Below are 25,985 nucleotides of genomic sequence, written 5' to 3' on the forward strand. Positions count from 1 at the left end.
GCAGTTTCGATACCTACTTTTGATGTACAGGTTATTTAACAGTCTACATATGACACGATGACTTACATACTCTGAAATACTCCAAGAAAGACTCCAAGACACAGAAAGAGACACTAGACTGCAACATTAAAAAGGTGTGACCACCACGATGTTGACCGCGATACTAAGGGCAAAGCATTATATTATAGGTCGGTACCGCATAATGTTTAGGTGGGCGTTACGAGCATGAGTAGCAGAGGTAACAATTATCCCCAAACCCATTCCACAGCTTAATCTCTTGTTCATAAGACCAGGAATTGGCTTTGACAGTCAAAATTGGTCTCTTGCATGGATTTTATTCCACAAACTGCTTCTTATGTACGTGCGAGCTGAACTCTCTGTACTGCTGTGGATTTGTTTTTTATATACAGCTCTACATTATGTTCATTTTTACTCGGTATGATGAAAAACAGGCAAGCTTTGGCACTCAGCAGGACCTCAATTTAGACTTTTCTCACTACAGCAATCGTGATGTTTGTGCAGAGGTTTCAGAATGGTTCGGGCTTCGGGCTTTTTTTTTTTGTGGGTTTGTTAAAGAAATGCTGTAATAATGAATGGTTGACTGTATAATGTGCAGTGCGTGTGTGGCTAGTGCAAAGCCTGAGGGCGAAAGAAAGAGGAACACGAGTTGTGTATTTGATTTTAAACAGACCAAAGACTTACTGTACATGGAGTAAGCAGTGACAGCACCTGATTATAAAGAGTCTTGAACTAATATTTTAAGTGCAAGCAAAAGTGGCCTGGATAATGAAAGCAGAGGTCAATCAATCTGGAAAGGGGAGGAAGTGGAAAATTTGAAGGGAATTACACAGCTGACAGTATGTAAAACGTTTCCCTTCTGAAGAAAGTAGATCAATACAGGCTGTAAAAAGGCATGACCTAACACACACACACACACACACACACACACACACACACACGATCATTGCTTATCATGGTTATATTAATAAGATTTATTTTTGGATAACAGAAGTCTGAAAAATTCTAATCAGATCATGTCATTATTCTAAAATTCCAATTACAGTCAAATACTTTTCAACCCTAACACAGACACACACACACACACACAGACAAAGGGTGGGTGGTCCCAAACACCATGAATATCACAAGAAAAAACAGCTGAAAAATGAAGGCAACATTAATTAAACCTCCTTAAGACTAACAAGAATGTTCTGTACAGTTCGCTTGAGTATACTTCAACAGGAATTCTAGTGACTAGTTTTACTAAGCACCAGCCTCCAGGGTTTAAAAATGTAGCAAGAAAAGGAGTAAAAAAAACTGCAACTTCTCTAATGGCCAGTTGAAGCAATCCCCGCAGACTCACACGTTCAAAAAGCTTAACTATGAAGCATGTTTTCAAGGCTGATACAGTAAAAGGTTTTAGCCTCTGTGGATATTTCGCTATGCATTTAAATTCTAAAGGAGGTGAACTTTTTCGTTATATATATAAATACTTGTAAGGCTTAAAGTTAGGAGTGTGGCAGCATTTCCTCAGGCATAGACAGTATGAAAGATCAACAGTTGGTTTCTGAAGTCCTGTTTTGAAGCCATCTTGGTGTGTCATAGTTGGATGTAACAAACAAGGAAGCCATGTGATTGTGAAAGCAGACCCTAGATCAAGGGTCTGCAACCTTTAACACCCAAAGAGCCACTTGGACCCGGTTTTCACGCAAAAGAAAACACTGGGAGCCACAAATACTTTTTGACATCTAAAATGACGATAACACTGTATTGTTTTTTACCTTTATGCTTTGTGTGAACAACTAAAGTAAGTAAGTAAAGTTTATTTATTAAGCGCTTTTCACAGACAGGCAGTCACAAAGCGCTGTACACAAATATTAAAATAAACAATACAATCAATAGGTTCAAATGTAAATAATGTAAAGAATATAAAATACGTAGAGAAAACAAAAGGCTTGTTTGAACAGAAAAGTTTTTAACTGCTTTTTAAAAGAATCCACAGAGCAACTAAGGTGTGTTGCTTATGAAATCCATGAAGTGCTACAGAGAAAATTACATTTTATTCATGTAAATAACACATTTTGAACTCTTAAAGAAATATAACAAAAGGAAAGACACCCAGCTGAACTAAAATGATCCAGCAAACAAAAACTGTTGTGAGCCGCCACCCTTATATCGCCTTTGTGCTTTTGGAGCCTTGACCTGGCTTTTAAAAAATAATTGGGAAAAAAAAAGCACTATGCTGCTGAAAAATGAAAAATAGATATTTGCAAAATTCTGCCTAAATATGTATTTTACCTGGTTAATGTGTGTGGCGGGGCGTGGTCTGCAGCGCCCCTGTATGGGAGTCGGACGCACCTGAGTGGCACCCGCAATCACGCCTCGCCGCCTTCACGTCTGTGCAACCTATGCTGTTGTGTTGTCGGGCTGTGAGCTGAAAAGCTACAGCCGGATGTCTGCGTACAGTAACCGTGTGTGAAAAGTGGTCAATAGCGTGTTCATGCAAACATCGTCGGGTCTGCCGTGATATGTTTACAATAAGACTTATGGTCCCGAACCTCTGCACACAGCATCTGCAAATCGGGGCTTTCATCTTTACGCAGGACTGTGAGCTGTCATCTGTGAGGTGTGAGCGATGTTTGCTTTTAAGTTAGTTCACAGTGGAGAATAGCTGCTGACATATTGTGGATCCGAAGATCCATAATTGGCCTACCTGGTGTTGAAAGTCTCAATAAATGCACGGCGTTTTGGCGGGTATACCAGCTTCCGCGAGTGTGACGCTTATTTTCAGCGATGAAAAAATAATAAGATATAATTTTATTTTTATATTTCAATATTACAATAATCTTCCAATTTAGAACTACAAGTTAAAAAAAGAACTAAACACAAATAAAATACACTTCAGCTAAATACTTCTAATTTATTTTCCCAAACAAAGTGGAGCCACACTCCAGAGCCGCAGGTTGCCGACCCCTGCCCTAGATAATCCTTCTTTCTCATAATGAAACCAGTTTTTCATAGACTACTGTTGAGGTTTTGCAAACGCATGACCACTGATCATCTGACCCTGATTTGTTTTGGACATTTTGGACATGTGATCAAGTCAATAAGTCCCCAATCACACAGGCATAGAGATCCGTCCATGGCCATCTTACAGGCACCGGTTGTGAAGGAAAAATTACCATTCTCCAACAGGTTGTAAGTGGTTAGTGGAGGTTTGATTGCCTTCACTAGGAAAATGATTGCTAAAGCCCAAGTCCATTGCCCAGCTGGTAGCTAGGTTAGGTAGGTTTTTGGTATAGCACCTTCTTTGTGAATCAATTTTACCCAGCAAGAGCCAGGAACCACTGACAGCCAATCAGGGAATACGCATACTCATTTTTGAAACCTGGAGGCTACATCAGTGTTTTATACTGTGTATGGCTTTAGCCAGTTGCTGTCTCATAATACAACTTAAAGATGTTTGTGGTGTTGATGACTTTTCAAGCATTTTTAATGGATTTATTTGGCTTGCTGCTTGGTACAGACAGTAGTTTGGACTTTGGTTTGAGTATTTTTTTAATTTATTTTTGGTGGGTGGTTACTTTGTACTAGACAGCAGTCATGGTGGCTACATCCATCTGTTCTATACCGTCTATAGAACAACTTTAGGTACTCAGTTTCGTTCATTATGCTTCTGAAACAAACAAACAAAAAAGACACCTCAAAATGCAGACATTACATACATGTTATCAACAGAGTGCTTACAGGACTGACATGCTTACGTACTGCACTAATAGAATTTTACTATAGAATTCTATAGTTATAAAATTAGAATGGATTAATATACTTTAATGCAGCCCGTATTTCTTGCCGATTGACCTTCATATTACTTTTTAGTCTATGTCCACTGAAATAATTATCATACCTCTGAGATTAAATAACTTCCGTAGTTGCGCCAAACCGCTATAACCCCAGTGAGGTTGTTGCCAGGGAAACAGGGTATAAACCAAAGACACAAACAAACGTCTCTTCAGTAGTCCTCATTAGTCTCTCACTAAACTGACTCAGAAACACACACAGAATAAACTTGTGTCACAACAGGTCATCATTGACTCTTTATGCATTTGTTCATTTTAAAAACCTCACTCTTCTCACTTTAAACCAGGATTCACATTATGTCCGTGCTGCATTGCTGAGCAAGGAGCTAGGGCTGCCAGGATATGTCGCATATCTGTGCTGTGACTCAGAGCTTCCTCTCAGCAGTGTGTTTGTGTTTACGAGGTGCAAGTCATGAACTCTCTAATGAAGTATTAACAATCACTTTCTTGTCGAGGTGTTGCTTGTGGTTTATGGAAAGTGGTGGAAACATTTATGTTAAAGAACCACATATGGTACTAGCTGCACACTGACTTTGCTTGTGGTTCTTCGTCATCAAACATCTAAAGCACTGACCAGATAAAAAGCAGTAACTCACAAGCAGGGGTACTTCTGCAGTGGTCAGTGGGTATGTGTCAAAATTAGTTCAGCTAAACTGAAGAAAATCAAAAGTTACAATTTAATTTACTGTAAGATTGTGTGGACCTGCAAAATTAACAGGCACACAGTAGACAACAGATAGGAAAATTAATAATTCATACATAAATATAATAGAAAATTAATGGCCAAAAGTAAATAAAATTAATAAAATAGTTTACCGAGTGCATCAACTGATTTACATTTTATAATTATGTAAATTTAGACACTGATAGCTAATGGAATCATTTTGTAACTTTAGCTAGAAAAGACTAGCTAAAATTATAAACTAAAGTCAGAAATCATTAGCCAAAATTTGTGATAAACCAATTAAATTGCTAACTTAACATCTTGAATAAGTAATATGCCGTAATGGCGTACAACATCTAAACATGAATAAACTGTCTTCCTTCTCTCACCCCAACCAATTGCAGTAATTGGCCACGCCCCTCCCTGAGCCTGGTTCTGCCGAGGTTTCTTCCTGTTAAAAGGGAGTTTTTCCTTCCCACTGTCGCCAAAGTGCTTGCTCATGAGGGGGCTCATATGATTGTTGGTTTTTTTCTCTGTATGTATTATTGTAGGGTCTACCTTACAACATAAAGCGCCTTGAGGCGACTGTTGTTGTGATTTGGAACTATATAAATAAAACTGAATTGAATAAACAAGTTGAAATATTGAGCTAAAATTCTAGCGTGGCTAGAAATGTAAACATATCTAAAAGCACAGTAGAACAATTATCTGTTAAATAAACATACTGGATTTTAAAAAGATAAAATTCTTATTAAAAATTGGAAAGTGGCTAAAAGTATGGCTAGCTGTTAAAACTGTTAGCTAAAAGTTTAAATAAACACATCAAAATGTAAACATCCTAGATAAACAGTTGTTAAAAAATGATTTGCCAAAAGTGAAGCTAACTGTTTTCTACCACATCTGAGGTGATTAGAGCTTTGCAATCCATAGTGTACCAAGAAAATATTCCAAGAAAATATTGTACATGTTTTTCTGTTCTATCTTCCAATTTTGCTGAGTTTGTGTGACAGTTAGCCTCAGTTTCCTGTTGTTAGCTGACTTGGAATACATGCCTGCAGACCTTTTAATGAGTGCTTATTGTTGCCTTCCTATCAGCTTGAAACAGATCTCCTCTGATCTCTGACATACACAAGGTATTTTTGCCCAGATAACTGCTACTGATGCGATATATTCTTTTTTTTCAAATCCGCATTCTTCCACAGGTCGTCACGACCGTGTCAACAATCCTACATTAAATGCACTGTTGTTGAGTTGCTGCCATGTGATAACCCCATTAGATAGTTGCATTATTGAGCAACTGAACAGATATACCTAACAAAGCATCCAGCCAGTGTCACAGGTAGATAAACATAAACGTTATTAGTAGCTATTAAATAAAGTAGTAACAAAAAGTAGTGGATTAATAGTCTAAATAGGATGTGAATTGTTGTAACTGATTAACAGTAAGCCAAATCTAATAGGTAAGCGTAAGCTACAATTGCTCCAGAGTTGAGTTTAAAATGAGTTAAGAGCATCACATTTGAGCTTGAGAGGTGATGGTGATCAAGAGGCTTTTGAGGACTTCTGTATGTCAGAAAAAAACTGGGAACCACTGCTCTAATGTATAGCTTTATTTTAGAGACTGCTGGCCACAGAGGTTTTTGATTACATGCAACTGGAAAAAGACAGACACAGAAAGTTAGTTCTCATCCGGGACAGGACGAGGTTTGTGCAACAAAAAAAAGCTGAAATGAAGTCAGAGACACAAGAGAGCAGGAAAGCAGATAATTTCACATTGGGCCTCCAGAGTGAGAGATGGGCAGCCCTTAAAAGGACATGGGAGACACAGGATTGGCTGAGACACTAGACTAACAAACCACTGGATTGGTCGGCTGCGCTAAAGTGACCTGCATGGAATGGAGAAACTTTCCAAATAAGGAAGAGACTTGTGGGAGCTGACCTTCATAACACAGAGAGGGAGCTGGAAGACAGAAAGAGAGAGAGGGGTGAGCAGACGGGAGGGAGTGATGAAAGGACACATGGAGGGATGAGGAGAGCGAGAGACCAGGCTGTATGCTTGGGAGTTGACAGCATGGAAACTAAGCGGCTTCAGTGATCCCCCTCATAGAAAGCAGAGTGTGTTTCCCAGGAAAGAGCAGCCTGGTATGTTAAACACTGAGAAACAAACAGATAAATACACATTACCCAACATACATACACTCGGAGAGAAGAATTGTTTCCGGATGAGGTCAATCAACCTGTGATTAGATCCTGACCACGGGTGGTGGTGCACGTGGTGAGTGCGGCTTCATGTGTGGCATACACGGTATCTCTCTTTAAACACACTCTCAATTAGACTACCACACAACTTCCACTTGTGGATGTTAATTAGAGGGTGTGATAATGTGTACACTGCTGTCACCAAGAAAACGACACTGAGAGCAGACGAGGCCCACTCTGACTCGCTTCTAAGTGTCAATGAGTCGAGTCGCAGGGAATGACTCGTCCCTCGAATGGACAAGGAGACCCTCTCCAAGTAAGGTGCTGCATGAATAAGAGAGAATTTGTTTTTTCAGTTTCTTTACCTCAAAGTCAGCGGGTGTTTTTGAATGAGCTAAGGTCTGTGTTTAACACAGCGGTCTCCAACCTTTTTTGCACCACGGACCAGTTTATGTCCAACGATATTTTCACGGACCGACCTGTAAGGTGTTGCGGATAAATACAACAAATTAAAACCAGTACCTGTACCAAAAACAGATTTATTCATAACACACGGGAAAAGACCCAGGGAAATCGAGTTAACGATATAAACAATAAAAAAATAACGATCAAAAACCCTGAAAACCATAAATTTCACACCCAGCCTCAAATCTCGCGGCCCAGTACCAAACAACTGAAGGACCAGTACCGGTCCGAGGCCCAGGGGTTGGGGACCGCTAGTTTAACACAGGCTTTAGACATTCTCATGCTCTGTTCACTAACAAAAAATAAGGAAACGTGTAAATTTAAGGTAAGAATGCAGAAGTAAGTGATGTATTTAAGTAGCAAGTATATACCACACATTTTGTACAGACAAAGTGGTAACCATGCCAACCAAAGATGTGGGATTCATTATCTCATTTTATTTTACCCAAAACCAAGAAAATGGCTTTGGGAAAAATACTTCGGTGTTTACATCACTGTGTTGTTCACTTATGGACAAGCAGAAGGAATGCTGAAGACAAGCAAACGCACTATGCACTGCTAGGTTAAGCAAATGGTCCAAAATTTATGTAGTGCTGGCCACTGCACTGTAATTTTGTACATACTCACCCAGCTATGACTGCTTTGTTGCTATTGGTCACAGTGCACGAAAGCCTCACACAGTGATTGGGTGATACTTTGCTAAAAACCATTAGAAATAACAGGTTTCGTAGTGCTGAGGTGACACTGATACATTGTATCTAAAAGCTCTCTGATGTGAAGGGCTTCAGAAGATTTTCAAAGCAGCTTTATTGTGTGAAAACTGCCTTGCTGAACAAAATATATGCAAAAATCTTAAAACTTATAGAAAAAAACCGCCTTTGTTAGACGAACTGTGGCCGTGCTCATTTCTATCTGTACCTACAGTAGAACACACTGTAAACTGGAATACTGAAATTAAATAGATTCAATTAATTTAAAAATGAAAGCTCTGCTAACAAAAATATTTTAACGTTTCCTTGTACTTTGTTAAAACTTTTTTAAAGCAGATTATTTTCGATTAGTTTAAACTATTTTGCGGTTTATTTAAGAATAGCATACATTCACAGTCTTCATGTTTGTGGGTGTGATGAGGGTTATTGGGAAAGTTTCACCCTATTGAAGTGTGAATCTTACCAAAAAACTGAATTTGTAAAAATGACGTCTTTTCTTCCCCTTCCTTTCACAATAAAAGTATCTTACATATACACTGAATGACTGCTGTAGATAACACGGTTTACAAAACTGCCTGACCTTTCCCCAGTCATTGCACGCACACTTGAAACAGACACAAAAACACTACACTGGACCAGATCACCGGCGTCCTACTTTCCTCCCACCAACACACCATGACTCAACCAGCCTCTAAAAATAGACTACTCACAAAAATAGAAATGATCAATTCCTTTTTTAAAAAGTTACTCATTCCACAAAAATTTGTTTTTTTTTTGTTTTTTACACTGAATACTTTCAGTGAATGAAACCAGATCTATGTGGTTGTGATGGGTGTGTTTACATACACAGTGACACTTGGAGTGCGTCCACTGTTTAAATGATTCCAAAGGTCCACAACAGTGTGCGTGCGTTACATGAAACTATTATATCTCTCCTGCTCATCTGACATAGATAGATAATGTTTCTGCTGCCATAAAGAGAATGTGGGTTTTATTTCCAGACATGGCCTAGTTTAAAATTTACCTTACAATGGATGAATCTCATTCGTGTCACCTGAATTTGAGAGATTTCTTTAGATGATTAATTCCATAGATCTATATCTCTCTTCTCAATCCTCCTGTCTCTCTCAAGTCTTCAGTCATTCAAGAAACATTATAAATCTAAAACACAAAATGACAAGCAAAAGACACCGGATATGGGTGTCTCTCTCATTCTTATCCGTGACAGTAAGTTGTTATTTTTGGTGCCTAAATCAGCTCTGCGGTCAGTGCTGAACTTTTATTCTGAAAGGGCCGGCTTTTAGCTGGCAGACTGCATGCTTTTATTGTGTAGGAGGAGGAGCTCACAGACAGACTGACTCAGAGAGAGAGAGAGAGACTGTGTCTGTCACTGTCTGGCCACTCACCGCTATATATGCGTCTCCTACCTGAAAGTGGAGCAGTCAGTTGCAGTCCACTCTCCTGCAGGGAAATATCTCCACCACAGACATTACCACTCAAGGTAAAGCTTTTTCTTTTACTTGTCTAAACTCAGATCTCAATTGAATTAAGCTTGGGGACTTTTCATTAACTTTCAAAAACTCTTTTCTCAGAATTTCTTGAATTTATTTGCATTTTTTAACTGAAACACTTTGTCAGTAAAATAAAAATAGAGAGCAGAAGAAGAAAGGGGAGGCAAACGACTGAGGTAGAATAAACAGCAGCTTTTTTTTCCCTTCACAGTCTCCAGGTTTACCAGCTCAACATGTTAATGTTTAAATCATATGTTGTCAGAGCTGGTGTGTGGTTTAGGAGCAGACGGAGGCTGAGTGTGATAACCATTCATTTTGGAGGCTCTAGAAAGGTAGCGAGTTTGGACTGCAGAGAGAAAAAGAAGAAAAAGGAGAGAAGAGGGGGGGAACGAAGAGTAGCATCACTATGAGCGACTTTAGCTGAAGTTAGTTTGTTAGTTTTCTTTCCAGCAGTGCGACTGTGTTTATGTGGCGAGGTTCATTTGTTTGCAGAGCGCCTCTGTGGAGTCAGATGGATTAGTTAACACAATAGAGTCTGTTAGGTGGAAAAAACTTCTGACTTACTCCGCTGTAACTCTTCACTGACTGACTTCTTTCTCTCTCTGGCTCTTCCTTTTCCTTCATCCTCCTCCTCCTTCTACCCTTCTTTCCCTCCACTCCTGCTGCTAATCCCATTTGATGGCGATGTCTTTCCCACTTCAATCCACCGAAGAATGTCTTCAGCATTCCTTCTATAGAGAAAGGGGAAAAAAAACAATCAGGGCTGAGCCAGAGGAGTGGGGAGAAGAGGGAGAGATGGATGGAGGTGTATAGAGAAAAGCAGGGCTCGCTGATTGTGGAGAGCCTCTTCACCTTGCGTATGAAATATGAGCCCAGATAGAGCGCGAGGGGGGGAAATAAGAGAAAGAGAGAAAGTAGGGCAGAGAGAAAGTGGAAGTGTGTGATCGGGCAGCCGTAAGCTGTTTTTCTGGTGTGGCTGGAATAAGAAAAATGCTCCGTGTTACGCTTTAAAGAGAGGGGGAGAAAGGAAAACAGTCTGGTTCTGTTTTATGTGGTGTGTGTGCAATTAGAGCCAAAGAGAATGAGGTGGTGGAGGTATACCAGGGAAGAGTGGGGCTGAAAATAAGCTAAAGATGAAGAACTGAATGATGGAGAGCGGCTGCAGATGAAGCAGCAGCAGATTGCATTCTGAGTGTCAGACAACCCTGTGAGATTATTCTGAAATGCTCGTGGAAAATTGGAGCGGTTTCTTTGTTAGCTCGTTTTCTCTTGTGAAAGTAAGTAGAGGCGGGCAGATATGAACAAGGGAGTCCAGAGAGAGGGAGAGAAAAGAGCGCAGGCTTCTTTGTGTTGTGTCAGAATTATTTTCCCAGCTGTTGCCATGTGTAAATTTAAATTTCACAACATTACACAACAGATTTGTACATGTAAGACTCACTGCAAGTCTCTCTGTACTCGCAAAGTTTAGAAATTCTCAACATGACACATTTTCTAGGGAAGGATAACACAGAAAGTAAGCAAATGGAAACTTGAGTCAGAAGGGACTCCTCCGGCACATTTAAACAAGACAGTCTTACTAGCAGTGTGTCAATCTCAGTCACTTTGTCAGACTGATGTGTGTTTTTGCTCGAGGGCATCGGACAGCTTCGTGCTGACACACGTAATAGTAATGATGCAATGCTCACCGGTGAATATAAGCAACAGTAGCTGCGAACCAGATGTGTGTGTTTCCATATCTATACCAATTTTTGTGCTGCAACTGTGTGATTCAATCTCACAGTTCTCTTGAACTCGGTCTCTGATTTAAGTCACCGTTTGTGCAACACTATTTCCAGGCAGTGTTTGTGTTGTAGGTGTGATACCGGAGCTTAGTTTCGCTATTTCTCTATGAATCATTTACAGACTGCGAAGCCGTGCTGTTACCCAGCCACAGGTGTTTGTAGAAACAAACACACAATAGGGTCTGCTGTAGCCTGAAAGCATAACACCCACTAAAGCCATTCCTCAGTCTTCCTGCTGAGGCTGCTGAGAACTGCAGCCTCAGTTCTCCTCATATTGTTGTTTACAGAAGGAAACCCCTCATTACTGATGATGTACACTCAACAACTTCCTGTTCTCCCCCTTCTCCCTCGTACGCTTCCTGTCATCAGCTGTCCAGGTCTAATAAAGCGGCTCCGTCTTTTACGGCCAGCTGCAGAGCTAACGAGATGGGCGGCAGATAAACCCGTGGATGGCTCCCAGCTTGCTTCGATAGTCGGTGGAACAGTGGATGAGTTTCTCACGCACTTTGTTTGCGCTTCCTGAACAATAACAAACAGTACAGTGCAAGCACAGATATTTAGAAGGTTGAGGTCTTCATTTATTAAAGCAGCATGCTGCTGGTAATGACCCACTGCATCTGGCACATCTCAGTGTTTAGCAGGCTGATACATCACGGGGCTGTAAAAGAGTCCTTCAATTAAGTTACTGTCAAGCTGTTCTGGAGTCTGTTTATTGAGCTTTTAGAAACTCTTAGCCCTTTTTTTGCCCTTCCCTCCTTTTCCTTTTATAAAAAAGGGATTTAAAGACAGGATCCAGCCCAAGGAAAGTATTTTTCAGGATGAAAATAAGAGGAGACTCAAAGGCTTATTGCCTATTTATACCACCAAAAAAGAGAGAGGGCAAAAAAACACAGACATAAGAGTAATGCTGCTTTACAGTTGGAATGACAGACAGAGGAGCTGGAGCATTTTCTCTCAGCGAAGCAGAGCGCTTTGTGGGCCAGCTGGCTCAGACCAGAACAGCAAAACACAGTGCCGTTGGCTTGACGACAGAGGAACACTTCCCTCCTAATTCAGCCCCGCTCGCCGCAAGAACAAAGAATAAGAGCGAGTGATGGGAGCCTGTTCTGCTTCTCGGCGCATTTTAAACAACTTGTAATCATCTACTCAAGGTATAGGTCACGTTTTAGGAAGGATTCTGCTCTTCTGGAGTGCAGATGGGATGAAGAAGCCGGACATTGTGTAGTGGCTTGTCATGCACTTTGTGGTCACAGCGGTGCGGATGATGAGAGCTGGAGGCTGCACAGCTGCAGGGTCATAGAAGTCTGGAAGACTCCTGGTCACTTGCTTCATGTAAATTTTTAAGTGGACTATAAAACTATTCGTGTAGCTTCAAACACAAGCTAACATAACATTTTCATACACTTTCAAATGTGAAGCAAATGTCCAAATGGGAGTCGGAGTCCAGTCTTATCTAGTAAAATTAGAGTCCGACTATGCTAAATGGCATTTAGCTGGAAGTGAAATGTATTTCAGTGCTGACTGACACTAGGAGTATATTGTTGTATAGTAATAATGTATAGTTTGACTTATAATGAATGAAGACCCCTTGGAAACTAAAGAGCTCTTTTTAAGACAAAGGGATGAACTCAGTTACAGGATAATATCTGCCCTTCGTCCTACTCACACAACATAAAAGAGGTTGGAAAACACTAACTTCTCCAACAGAAATACTATACTCAGCTCTAAGAGAGTGTCAAAAGTGTAGGTAAATGCTAAAAAGGTCTTTGAGGTCTTCCCCTGCTGAGGCAGTAAAGCATTGTGTCGAGGAGAGTGGGATGAGGCTTTGAGGAAATTAAGAGCGTTTCCTCTCTGCTGGAGCAGACGGGCAGGGTGCTTATGCCTCCGAGAACACCGCCAAAAAAGGAATCAAACCGCTGCGGAGAGCTGTGAGCCTCACGAGCTGCCAAACTATTCCTGTAAAAGAGCTCTTTTGGTGGACTCCCAAACAGGAGACCTTTGGGGAATGTAAAGGAAAATGTATACAAAGAGGGGGGGACACACTGAATTGATTGTGTGCTTAGTGAGTCCTGTAAGGGGAGCACCAGGTGGAATGACTGCAGGGGATTTTTTTGAATTATTGACTTTTATTTGAGCCAATAAATTCCCTTCTGGGAGTGTATTACCAAAATACTTGCCTAGGACAGTCTATGTGATGATCTCCAATTAAGGGTAAAAAGTATGTATGCAGTACCTACAACTGATAAATGGTAGGCTGAATGAAATCACTAAGAGTAGATGGGAAAAGCTAAAAGTAGTTTGAAACATCTGAACTGAGGTATTGTTGATAAAATTGTTCTTTTAGTCTATCTGGCAGGACTTGTGTCAAATTATGCTACGACTATCAGTTTTGTCAAATTAGCACTGGTGACATTTGTAAATCTGTACCCCGAGCCGAGAGGGAGGGGGTTTTCTTTGCATTGTCACAGATGAAAAATAGTGGAAACGCTCCGCTGATTATTCAACATCTGGAAAAGATTTGGGCACATGAACTTGGTGGACTCTTGACAACACGCACCACTGGGATGTACAGTATATTCTGAGCAGGCAGCCTGTGAAGAACTCATCAGTCTCACATGCTCATGTGAGCTGTAGACTCTCAAGGTTTATAACTTTTCATCCTTTTTTCCCAAAGACCTACGGCCTCCTTCTGATCCACAGGGAGAGCACCTCAGAGTTCACTCATGTCCTGTGATTTTCAAAACATTTTAAAAATCCTCCTGGTTTGTGAAAAATTTGTGTCGACAACTGAAACTTTAGATTATGAGTTAGCCTCCGTCTCCTCCACAATGACACAGGAACTGATTGACCACACCTGTTCAAAAATAAATCAGGATCCTGGCAAAATGACACAGAAATATTGCATTTTTTTCCCCCCCTTCATTCTGCAAATTCGAGGAGCCACACCTTAACCGTGGGGTTTTACTTTTCCACAGCTCTGCTTATACCCCAGTTTTCTGTCCATCCACTTCAACGCTGCTGAACAACAGGAACAGAGCTGTTTTCTTCACTGTTGCACTTATCATCTGGTTCCAGCGCCACGCTTGATGTATTGTCAACAGTCGGGCTTTTAAACAAGTCTTTGTTAGAGGCTAGAGGCTGATAAACTATCAGTCGGTGCCGCTCGTGCAGTGGTTTCCTCCCAGAAGTTGCACACATACCAACACTTTGCCCAAGCCTCTGGCCTGACAAGCTATCACCTTCAGAGCAGAGGAAAACCATTTCACACAGTTCGACTCCTGCTGACAACTGTCAGGCTGACGGCCGAGTGCTGATGTCATCCTGAAAATGCTTTGCGTCTTAAATAATTTACATCTTAGCTAACTTCACTTGACTTTCCAAACACTTTGACTCTCCATTGATGATGTTCACATCTGGCCTCCAACCTTCCTGCCAGTTGTGTTCTGACTACAGTTGGATTGAGACCACACTATTGTGTCATGCATAAACTAAAAACAGATGATTTTGTAACATTTTTACTGTTACCTTGTTATCATCTGCCCCTCAGGGTTTTTTTTTTTTTTTTAAAAAGAAACTTTATTTTCTGATGACTGGTTGTTCTTCACAGGAACGCGGCACAGCTGAAGCAGCTGCAGGACCAGATTCTGTTGGAGCAGCAGGAAGCAGCCAACTGGCAGCAGCAGCAGCTGGAGCAGCAGAATCAGGAAATCCCACCTCCACCTCTGCAGCCACTTCAGGAAGTATCTCCACCTGCTCCTCCATCCCCACCTCTCCCACCTCCTCCCTCCTTCCAGGAGTTGGAGAACAGCACAGCCATGCAAGCCAGCACATTCAACTATGCCCGGCCCAAGCAGTTCATTGCAGCGCAGAGCCCCGGTGGGGCGGGCTACGTCACCCAGTCCTCTGGCTCCTCTGGATCCAGCCTGTCATCCCCTCTGTCTCCACCCACCTCACACAAGTCCTTCAGCAGGGTCACCATGCCCACCTTCACCAAGGCGAGCGGCCTCGAGTCCCCAAGCTCTCCTTCCTTCCCTCCTCCACCTCCGCCCTTCCTCAGCTCCGGCAGCCTGTCCTCTCCGTCAGGTCCCGCCCAAGACTTTCCTCCTCCACCTCCTCCTCCCCCTCCACCCGTAGCCACATCTCCAGCATACTCAGATATGTCCTCGCCTTTCTCTTCCGTCCCTCCATCTCCTGCCTCCAGCTTCCTTTCCTCAGTGTTGCCCTCCACACCTTCCACACCTGGCAGCCCTACAGTCAATGCCATGGGTCTTCCTAAAGGCAACGGGACTGTGTAAGTGACATTCAAATACACTTTTAACCACATATCTTTTTTCACAGAGTCTGTCAGCAGCATCAGGCCAGCACAGTCTGTGTGTCAGGCACTAACTGCTGGCAGCTGAGTGCAGAATGTCTGCTGCTGGATGGAAGATGACATGTTTACATTTTTTTTGCAGCATGTTTACAGGAAAATGCCAACTAGAGACCCCACACACATAAACAAAAGTTGCTCAAAAGGTGCAAGGCCCTCACCCCAATTGGGGAAAAAAATATACACAAAGTCCTCGAGACGGAAAGACTTGTTGAAATTAATATAAACAATAACGTTAGCTTATATTTATTTTAAAAATCTATCACTCTGCAGAGTATCTAGCTGATTTTGCACTCTGCTTATTGAGTTAGCTGATAAAAATCTGTTTGTGTGTAGATAATCCTCGTCTGATGGCGTCCCTGAAGAGAGTAATTTTTTTTCCTATCATCAAGGACATTCCACCTTTTAGCTCTTTGCCAGTAAATTTTCATCACTCCCGAACTCCCCCTGCTATTCCTGGAATTCCTGCTGCGCTTGTGAGAGATAAGAAGACACACTGCGAAATGCTATAGCTGAACATGTCCAGATAAGGGTTCATGTTAGAAAGCAAGCGGGGCAGCCATGGAGGAAAGAGGTGCTGAGATTATGTGAGTCACACAGTGACAGGGGGCCAGACCCTATATTGATCTCAGCCACTTTCCTGCTGTTCAAAACTTCTGTTTACGAGGGGCTTAAAGGGAAGGGTAAGGGGGATATAACGGTTTGTTTCAGACAGTGAAATAATGCCAAGTCCTACTATATAATAAATAAAGGTTATTTTCAACTTTTTGTCATTCTTTTAGCAAAGCATTTCCAAGGAAGTCCTCTGTCACCAAGACACCACGCATCGCCTCCGACTCAGACATTCAGGGATCCAAGGATGCGGTCATCCAGGATTTGGAGAGAAAACTGCGCTTCAAAGAGGAGCGCATCAGCAATGGTCAACAGGTATGTGTTTGTACGTGTATGTGGGTGTGTTAAATTCTTAGTAAAATACTGAACAGTGTGTTTGCAGACAGTTACTGAATGAGCTTGTTCAGTAACCATTAACACGGAATAACAAGCGTCCCAACATATCCAACCAACGAAAAATTCAAAGAGCGTTTGGTTCATGCACCCTCAAGGAAATTCATTATGTTTTCTCCACATATAATAGATCCCTTATTAACACAAGGCTTAGATACAAATAATGCAGTGTAAAAGTGTGTGTTTTTCTAACTCGCACACTAACACGCGCTGACCCCATTAATCACTGCTTCCAGAGGTTAACCTATGAGGAGAAGATGGCTCGCAGGCTCTTGGGTGCTGACAACGCAGCCACGGTCTTAAACACACAGGACACAGAGGAGGAGCCAGTCACACAGGTACGGCAGCTCTTTATCAGGATCCACACACACTGGAGGGAGGAACAAAACAGCACACGCACAAACCTGAAATCACACAGGCATGAAACCGTTTTACCAGCATATCTACACCGGCACAAATCCCCCTGCTGCATGCATACCACACATGCACCTCTCTGTGTGTCCACTGATACTTCGCTGGTGTCATTCCTATCTCATGATCACTGGCTTTCCTCCACCCCAAGCCACTGTAAACACTGCTGAGTGCACGTTATGAAAGCAGGGTGTAAACACTGCAAAGTCCTCCAGAGCCCTCCATAAAAAGCTCTGTTTATGCAAACTCCTAGAACCCAGTGTTGCTGCAAACATGTTGTTCAAAGGCTCTCTTAGACACCAAATAGTCACTTTGGAGAAACAGAAAAGAAGCACAACATCCCCACAGAGTTGGTTATGAATTTCAAAGACAAAGAAAGAGAAATGAAAGCCTTAATTTGTGTTTTTTACATCTTTCAGTGCATTTCAATAGCATTTTAGACTGGGATAGCCAATAATAATTCAAATCAGACTATATGGAGGACATCACAGTGATGCATTATCATCCTTCAGCAAACATGCACACATAGACTACTACTAGACTCGCCAGTAAACATCCCCATATCACATCTTGTGTCCACAATGTCAGAGTTAGCACTCTGCCACCCCTATGTGCTAATGCCTCTTTGTATGAGGAGCAACTCAGCTGATTAGAGCAATAGTTTGCATGGCGAAGCTTGCAAAGGCATCAGCACTAGTGCATTATGCCACTTTGTATTTGATAAAGTGTCTTGCATGTCTTTGTATTTTTTTTTTCTTTTGAGAGCAGGTAAGTTTGAACATGCACACAAACCAGACTATAAGAGATGGACGTAGCCTATATGGAAGTACCTCAAACTGCGATTATTTAACATCGAGCAGGGGGCCTTTTATCTGGTTGGAAATAAGAGGTCAGATCTTTAGAAGTCTATGAGAAAATGACCCTTCTTTTCCAATCATCTGTGTCCCCAGTAGACACTTTTCTGATGGATTTATGGTCTCAATAACTAGTTTAAAGTCTCTTTTAATACAGCATGATGTTTATTTTCTATATGTTATCCTGATTTTTATTCGAATAAGCAGTAAAATATACTTAGTAGTAACTGACAGTTCTCTAGTGTCCTCAGTTTTTTATTTAGATAGATTCTCTTATTAAAATAAGTAATGATGATGGCCCCCAAACTGGAATCCACAAACCAGTGGTTCACATCACCGTGGCTACTTCCATCTTTTATATAAAGAATTTAGCAACAGCAAACTTTAAAACACAACTGTTTCTTGCCCTGTTTAATCCATCATGACAGACACACAAACAAAGCCTCTTTTTCTCCCAACAGGAAGACAAATCATCTGATAGAGACTCTTACCCTCAAAAGGTTATTGACACCTCCTGGTTTTTCTTCACTCTAAAATATCACTGTGTCCAGCTATGCACACAAAAATCATAAACATGTACAGTTTAACTGAAGCGGGATCAGGTGTGGCAGTTATCTCATTAGGAAACAAGTGTTATAGAAAGGATACAGGGATACAGAATTTGTTACTGATCACTCAGCTTTTATATCCACTGGTCGCTTTTTGCGGTTGGTTTGCAAATATTCACAAAAGAGAGTGTTTAGTGTTTGTCCTTATCTGCACCTTTTACTGCCTATTTTCATTTAATGTGCAATATAAATTTTAGATACTAAAGCATGTTGAGAGCTTAATTGCAACATAACCATCAATCAGCACATTTGGTTCTACCACGTATGTTTGTCCACACTTTGCTGCCATCACAAAGTGCATGCTGTAGTTTTAGGCCACATCTTTACTATGTTTGAAGGCAATCTTCCTTTGAAAGATTTTAACATGGAACCAGCCGCCTCTGTATTATTACCAGATAATAGCTCGCCAGTTCAGGACTTCTATAATTGCTGTGATCCTAAGCAGCACAGCAAGTTCAGGAGGATATATGTTGGCTCTGCAGCTGTGCCCGGAGGCCTGTCATTATCTGTGTGATGTGTCATCAGAGCAAGCTGCTCTGCAGATGTTCTCCACTGCCTCCTCAGAGTTCCAGCGCTGAAAGATTGATGAAGATGATGAGATAGAGGAGTGCCTCGTGTGGGTAAAGACAGTCAGGAAATTGGGAGAAAGTTGGTAGTTTCAGTAACCTTGAAGACAGTTTTATGAGTTTGTAAAAAGTTCGAATTGGGCAAAATGGGTTGTATCGATAGCTGTCCTCACGCTTTTAAATGCACTTGCACTCGCTATGGGTTCACACAAACCACTGACTCTCTCTCTCACTAATGCAGTGTTTCTGCTGCAGGGTTTGTCTAAATGTATTTATTTTTTTTGTCTCTTTTACTTATTTAGGAATACAAAGTGTCGAGCTTTGAGCAGCGTCTGATCAGTGAGATCGAGTACCGTTTGGAGCGTTCTCCGGTGGAGGAATCGGACGACGACGTGGAGCACGATGAGAACTCTGCTGGCCGAGGGGTGGCACCATCTTTCGACCAGAAACTCAAACACTACAAAGTCTTTGAGGGCATGCCAGTCACCTTCTCCTGCAAAATCAAAGGAGTCCCCAAACCAAAGGTGAGAGGGTCTACATCGAATTCAGAGAACGTCAACACACTTAAACACAGCTGGGATGATTCACGTGTTATTCTGAAGCATTTATTAAGGTTCAAATTCCTGGCTTGAGGGGGTTCCTGATATGTGATGGTGCTGATGGAAAGTGTATATACTGTACATTTATTGTACACTGGGATAAGGAGAGGCTCTTTGCGAGAATACACTCTGGAACTAACTGGCCGGTTGGCTCTGTGTGTATTAATCAGACTGTGTTGACAGGTTTAACGGAAAAAAATAAGAAATGAGATAGGGGCGAAATATTCATGGAGTATTACCTTTCATTCATCCATCCATCCTGTTCTGCTTAGTTAAGACCAGGTGGCAAGGAGCAGCAGCCCAAGAAGAGATGTCTAAACCTATCTCTCCTCAGCTTGTTTCTGGTAGAATGCGACCTAAAAAACCCCAACTGCCTCCTTTTGATATGGTAGAGCAGCATCTCTACTATTCCTGTCTTCCTACAGTCTTTAATGAGCCCATTCACCCTTTCCAGGAATAGCCTTTCTGCCACTTGTAGCTACAATCTTATTCTTTAAGTCATTACCCATTTATGATTACAGGTGAGGAGTGGGGCAAAGCGTCCCCAGTAAATCAAAAGCAATGCCTTTAATCTGTCTGTCAATCTCCAGCTCTCCTCCCCTGTAGCGGGCACTCCATCCTTTTCTGGCTAAGAACAATGGCCTTAGAAGTTTTGCTTTTAGTCCTAGCCACTGTGCTTGGCCAACAGGATCATATCATCTTTAAATAACAAGTTATGAACAGAACTTGTAGCAGAGTCCAATGCCGACCTGGAGTCAGTCTGCCTTATTCCCATCAATATAAACCAAGTATTGCTAGGGAAAAGTGATTTCTTTGCGATTTTAGTGCCAAAGTCAGTCCATGAAAAACATAACTTGTCTGATAATTGTATGATCTTGTGCTGCAGGTCTACTGGTTTAAAGATGGTAAGCAGATCTCTAAGAGGAGCGAGCACTACAGGATCAGCCGAGATCCTGATGGAACCTGCTCCCTGCACACTGCTGCAGCCTCCCTGGACGATGACGGCAACTACACCGTCTTGGCAGGCAACCCTGAGGTGAGTTGAAAAAACAATGCAAACACCTATGTTCGACTGCCTGTCTGATATGTCACCACTCATAAAAATAATGTTCTCTGGCTTGAACGGGAAGAGGGGGTTGAATGAGACAGGAAAACCCTGAAGAGGTTCAAAAGTTTATGTCAAACAGGCCCTCGAACTGTCTTTTCCAGCTCTAACACTCACATTTCATTTCCTCCTCTCAGTCTGACTTGCCGCTCCTGGCGTTTTATCACCTCATAAGTTCCCTCTCTTCCTCTCTCAGGGCAGGGTGAGCTGCACTGGCAGGATGATGGTCCAGGCGGTGAACCAGCGAGGTCGCAGCCAGCGCTCAGCACCTGGACACATGCGCAGGTGAGGCTGGCAGCAGATGGAGAGAAGACAAACAAAATCTCCGTCTGGCGCGCGTGTTGCAGGCTGTTCACCATCTGCACGTGCTTCTGTGCTCGCTCACACACATTTCCGCACGGATTCAAAACAGTCCAAGAAGCTTCTATTTAAGCAAATGTTTGCCGTGAGATGAATCCCACTGTTGGGGGGAGAAAAGCTCAGTGTTAACGAGAGGGAACACCTGTTAGCATGACTCTGTTTTTCATTGCTCTAATGATCTTGTATATGCAGTATGCAGTCGTGCAAGGCCAGATATTGAAAAATGCACTGATGATCGCAGACATTCTTATGGTCGCTTACAGAACATAAAAAACACCTGTAATCTGTTATCAAGATGAACACACCCTGATTAAATTAGAGCTTAAGGATGTTTTGAGTAAGGAGAAAGATCCAGATAACAATCAGTGTCTCCTGCTCTCTTTATTTCTCTCCTTGGCTGATATTCAGGCAGTGTGGTGATGTCACTGTTTTTTCAGGGTATAGTCATAAGAACATCTCCAGGTCCTGTCCTGCTGTACAAGTCTTAAAGAGACGTTTACATGTCACAAAACAGGAAGTGGAAGAAGGGGAAAGAGAACTGGAGTTTTTTTTTAACCCTTTAAACCCTAACCTGTCACCGATGACGGTTAGCATTTTTAGCAACTCCAGGCCTCGAGGGCCGGTGTCCTGCAGGTTTTAGATCTCACCCTGGGTCAACACACCTGAATCAAATGATTAGCTCATTACCAGGCCTCTGGAGAACTTCAAGACATGTTGAAGAGGTAATTTAGCCATTTAAATCAGCTGTGTTGGATCAAGGACATATCTAAAACCTGCAGGACACCGGCCCTTGAGGCCTGGAGTTGCCTTCCCCTGGTTTAAAGGGTAAATTAGGTCAGGGTTTAAAGGGTTAAAGTATTCTACTCTTTCTGACAGGGGGATTTCATACCTACGATTTTATGTGCTTCCCCGTGTAGGCTTAGTTGAGAGTTTAACAGTCAGCAAATAAAAACTAAAAGTTTGTTCTTTTCCAAAACATCTCATTAATTCAGAGCTTAAATTTTAATCCCAGAAACCCTTTGTCTTTGTCTTTGTCTCTATCAGGCCCAGGTCCAGGTCTAGAGACAGCGGTGATGAGAACGATAACATCCAAGAGCGTCACTTCCGCCCCCACTTCCTGCAGGCGCCTGGTGACCTCATTGTTCAGGAAGGCCGTCTGTGTCGAATGGACTGCAAGGTAAATACACACCTCTAGTGTAACATGTGCCAGCATGGGTGTACACGGTGATAAAACAGAGGAAGGAAGGAACTGTGGTTGTCCTGTGGTTGCTCAGTCAATTAATAACAATATTAAAAACGCCTATACAGCACTTTTTAACAATGTTACAAAATGTTTCACAATTAGAACTTCTTGCATTACATAAACAAGCATACATATACCAATGTGCTGTGCATACAGCTTTTATTATTGTAGGAGGTCAAGTAGATGAAATGGTCCAAATCTGGAAGCATCGAGTTTTTCCACAGTGTTTGGACTGATGTGATGTAATAGCACATGGCAGGTTTTATTAGTGGCAGCCTGGTTCTCTTTTCAGTCTGTTTTGAGAGAGGTCCTCCCTGCTAAAACTGTTAATATATGGCTAGCACTGCTGCCAGACAGAAACGGTCTTGATTTCAGAACTTTCTATGTGGAGATTGCAAACCCTCCCTGTTTTTACCCAGGTTTTCTACAGGAACTCAAAAACAACATATAAGGTTGATGGCCTGGCACACTCTTAAAAAAGAAGTTTCTAATATCAAAAGCTGCACATGGTTGAAAAAGTAATTTCGATAACTATTGTTTATCTTTTGTAAATATAGTCATAACTTTTTATGTATTAATGTGGCATTACTGCATTATATTTACATAAGGAAACTGGAAGACCCAATGATAGGCAAACCCAGGTACCAGTGAATGTTTGGCCCAAATTTGGTCCAAATCTACAGTTGTTGGTCTACTTTTGGCCTTGATGGACGGACATTAGCTGAACTCCAGCACGGACCCCTCTTATATGGGCCATATATCAGTTGTACTGTAGCATTAGGGTCACATCTGGCACACAAAAACATCTGGGAAGTGCTACACAAATAAACTAGACAAAGGAGGGGAGTGCTTATGAAAAGTCTTACCTATTTGTTTAAAAAATGTGCTTTTGGGTGACATTTAAAATAAACCACAGAATCAACTAATATGATCTAGTCAGATAGCCTGTTCCAAAGTCTCTCCTTTAGCCTAAAAGAGAGGCAAGACAGGGTTTTTTTATGTGATTACTGCTAATATTTCTCAGCAACCTATTGCTGCCTTTTGGAGCAGTTAAAGACAAGAGAACAATAATCTTAAAATTATCTTAATGGGATGGTTTTAAAATAGACAGATTCAAAATTCAACTGCTGGTCAAAACAACAAAAAGATCCTTAGCGGTGAACTTGCCAGTGAGGAGTGCAATATAATGGCTGACCTTGTTAGCAAAAGAAGTTTGGGGCAGTGACAAGGAGATGGAGAGTAAAAGAAGCTAAACAATCATTAATGATGTCAGGTTTAATGGTTAAGAATGGATTGTGACTGTTTAGTTGCAGGTAAAATTAGCTACACTGTATCACTTTGGCGCTTTCACTGGTGAATTATTCAAATGAGCAGTATAGTTTTTGATCAACTGTTAGAAAAAGGGAGTTGGTTTTGAGATGCTGCATTTTTTATGTAAAAAAGAAGAAAAAACAAACTTTTTGTTTTTTGGGTTTGTTTTTTCTTTGGTTGAGTATGGCGTGTCAAGCTATGAACTTTAATGTGCCTGTGGTTTCAGCCCCGTGTGTTACAATCTGTCATTTTAACTTTAACCCTACTTACCAAGCCATTGCTTTGATTTAACCTGCTGTGCTTATTGAATAGACTGCAGGTGAACACACTATCGCAGCTATTCTTTGATAAACCAAAGAGTCTAAAATAAGTGAGACGTGACTAGAAAGAAAGATGCCCGCACCAAAGAGAATATGTTAATCATAGTAATAGAGAAAAAACCATTTCAAATCCACCCTTTAATTCAGCGTCTGTATTGCTTTCAGGGAGGCTCCATGTCAGTGCTGCCAAGGAAGCATTTCCCTTTTCCGTGCATTCCAGTTCCTCTAGTGAACTAGCGCAGACACGATTTTTCATCACTTTATGAATGGCTCACAACAGACAGACAGGGAACACAGGTGTCATTTTTCAGGGATTAAGTGGGATCAGGTTTTTCTACAATTATTTCCCCTTACACCACTCCCACCACCCGTGTTCGTTTTCTTTCTTCATCCCTTCCATCTTCACCTCGTCTCCCTGCGGCCTGAGGCACCGAGGAACCTCTTTGAAAAGCTGGTGCATGTAATAAAATAAAGCAGACCCACAATTAACTCTCTATAAAAAGGCTGTCTTTTTGTGTCTTTCAGAAATAAACCCAGAGTCTCCATTCCTTCAGAGCTCTTAATGTCGAAGATATTTATAGCAGATATCTATTTGCAGGTCATTTGAGGCTTTCTAGATTTTCCGTTCTTAAAATGTCTCAACTTCTAAATGCGCACTGGTTTCCTTCCAGAAGTGCTTATCACTGCTTAATCTGCTGTTTTGTGAGAATGTGAACATTGTAATAGTGGCACATTTTCCATGTGGGCCAGAGGCAGCAGAGCAGGTGTTGGGTTTCTCTGCAAAGAGAAACATGTCTTCTCTGAGTCCAGTTTATTCCCATGACAAAGCATGAAGGTGACCAGTCTCCCCCAGACAAACAAAGATTAACTAAACTGTTTTCATACTCCCAATAAACACGAACATGCGGATAACAATCAAATTCTTCCAACAAAAACAGGCACAAACGACGTAAGCATTCATGCATTCACTCAAATGTAATGTCTTCTGTGTTTTTTTCCCCTCCTGTAGGTGAGCGGCCTGCCCACTCCTGACCTCATCTGGCAGTTGAACGGACAGACCATCCGCCCTGATTCTGCCCATAAGATGCTGGTGAGAGAAAACGGCGTGCACTCGTTGGTCATCGAACCTGTGACCAGCCGCGACGCAGGCATCTACACCTGCATCGCCAGCAACAGAGCCGGCCAGAACTCTTTCAACCTGGAACTGATCGTTGCAGGTAAACAGAACGATCAGCACGAACAGAGACTTTTTTTAATGGGGTGGCATTTGAGGGACTCATGGGAAATCAGACCGTTCTAGGATTAATAACGTCTAAATTAGAAACTACCTGGAAACTAACTTTAACTGTGAATGGGTTCCATAAACATCCAGCAGGAGATGTTGCTGTCCTGGTCCATTAGTGCATCTAAGTGTAACACCTTCTCTCTCCTTAGCCAAAGAGATGCACAAGGCCCCTTCATTCATCGAGAAACTGCAGAACACGAGCGTTGCAGAGGGTCATCCTGTGCGACTGGAGTGCCGTGTGACGGGGGTTCCCTATCCGCAGATCTTCTGGAAGAGGGAGAATGAGTCTTTCACTCACAACACAGACAGAATCAGGTAAACAGGAATAAGTAAACCAAACTGTGGTTTGGTGACTTTGCCCTAAAATGAGATTTAGAAAGCATTTTCCCCAGTAAGTTAAACAAGCCCTAAACATGTGCACAGTTACGGTTTCAATAACATTTCAATCCAGAGGACTAGGGAGATCACGCCATCACAGCACCAACACATGCGATGACAATTCATATTATAGATACAGTACGCCAAGAAAAACAATATTTAAATATTACCTTAAGTGTCATGTCTCTGACGTCTGATGTATATCAGTTATCTGATGTATGTCAATGCTCTTTCTCCTCTTTCCCAGCATGCACCAGGACAACTGTGGCTACCTATGTATGATCATCCAGCCAGCTTTGAAAGAAGATGCCGGCTGGTACACCGTGTCAGCCAAGAATGACGCCGGCATCGTATCCAGCACCGCTCGGCTTGATGTCCACA

The 25,985-nt window shown here is 41.8% G+C and overlaps 1 protein-coding gene across 4 annotated transcripts in view; it reads left to right on the forward strand.

Moving 5' to 3' along the window:
- The window catches only part of palld (palladin, cytoskeletal associated protein), a 69,214-nt gene that overhangs the window by 41,603 nt on the left and 1,626 nt on the right, over window positions 1-25,985 (forward strand). For 2 of the 4 annotated variants that reach the window (XM_085150333.1, XM_085150334.1), the window contains 11 exons: window positions 14,798-15,481; window positions 16,342-16,486; window positions 16,801-16,902; window positions 18,291-18,329; window positions 19,306-19,527; window positions 20,489-20,638; window positions 20,904-20,992; window positions 22,112-22,244; window positions 24,951-25,158; window positions 25,376-25,541; window positions 25,852-25,985. In XM_085150333.1, the coding sequence (XP_085006459.1) occupies window positions 14,798-15,481; window positions 16,342-16,486; window positions 16,801-16,902; window positions 18,291-18,329; window positions 19,306-19,527; window positions 20,489-20,638; window positions 20,904-20,992; window positions 22,112-22,244; window positions 24,951-25,158; window positions 25,376-25,541; window positions 25,852-25,985 (2,072 nt within the window). The remainder of the gene's footprint in view (window positions 1-14,797; window positions 15,482-16,341; window positions 16,487-16,800; window positions 16,903-18,290; window positions 18,330-19,305; window positions 19,528-20,488; window positions 20,639-20,903; window positions 20,993-22,111; window positions 22,245-24,950; window positions 25,159-25,375; window positions 25,542-25,851) is intronic. The other 2 variants (XM_085150335.1, XM_085150336.1) reach the window with 2 other exon arrangements.

This window comes from Neolamprologus multifasciatus, chromosome 23, assembly GCF_963576455.1.
Source record: "Neolamprologus multifasciatus chromosome 23, fNeoMul1.2, whole genome shotgun sequence".
NCBI classification, from domain to species: Eukaryota; Metazoa; Chordata; class Actinopteri; order Cichliformes; family Cichlidae; genus Neolamprologus; species Neolamprologus multifasciatus.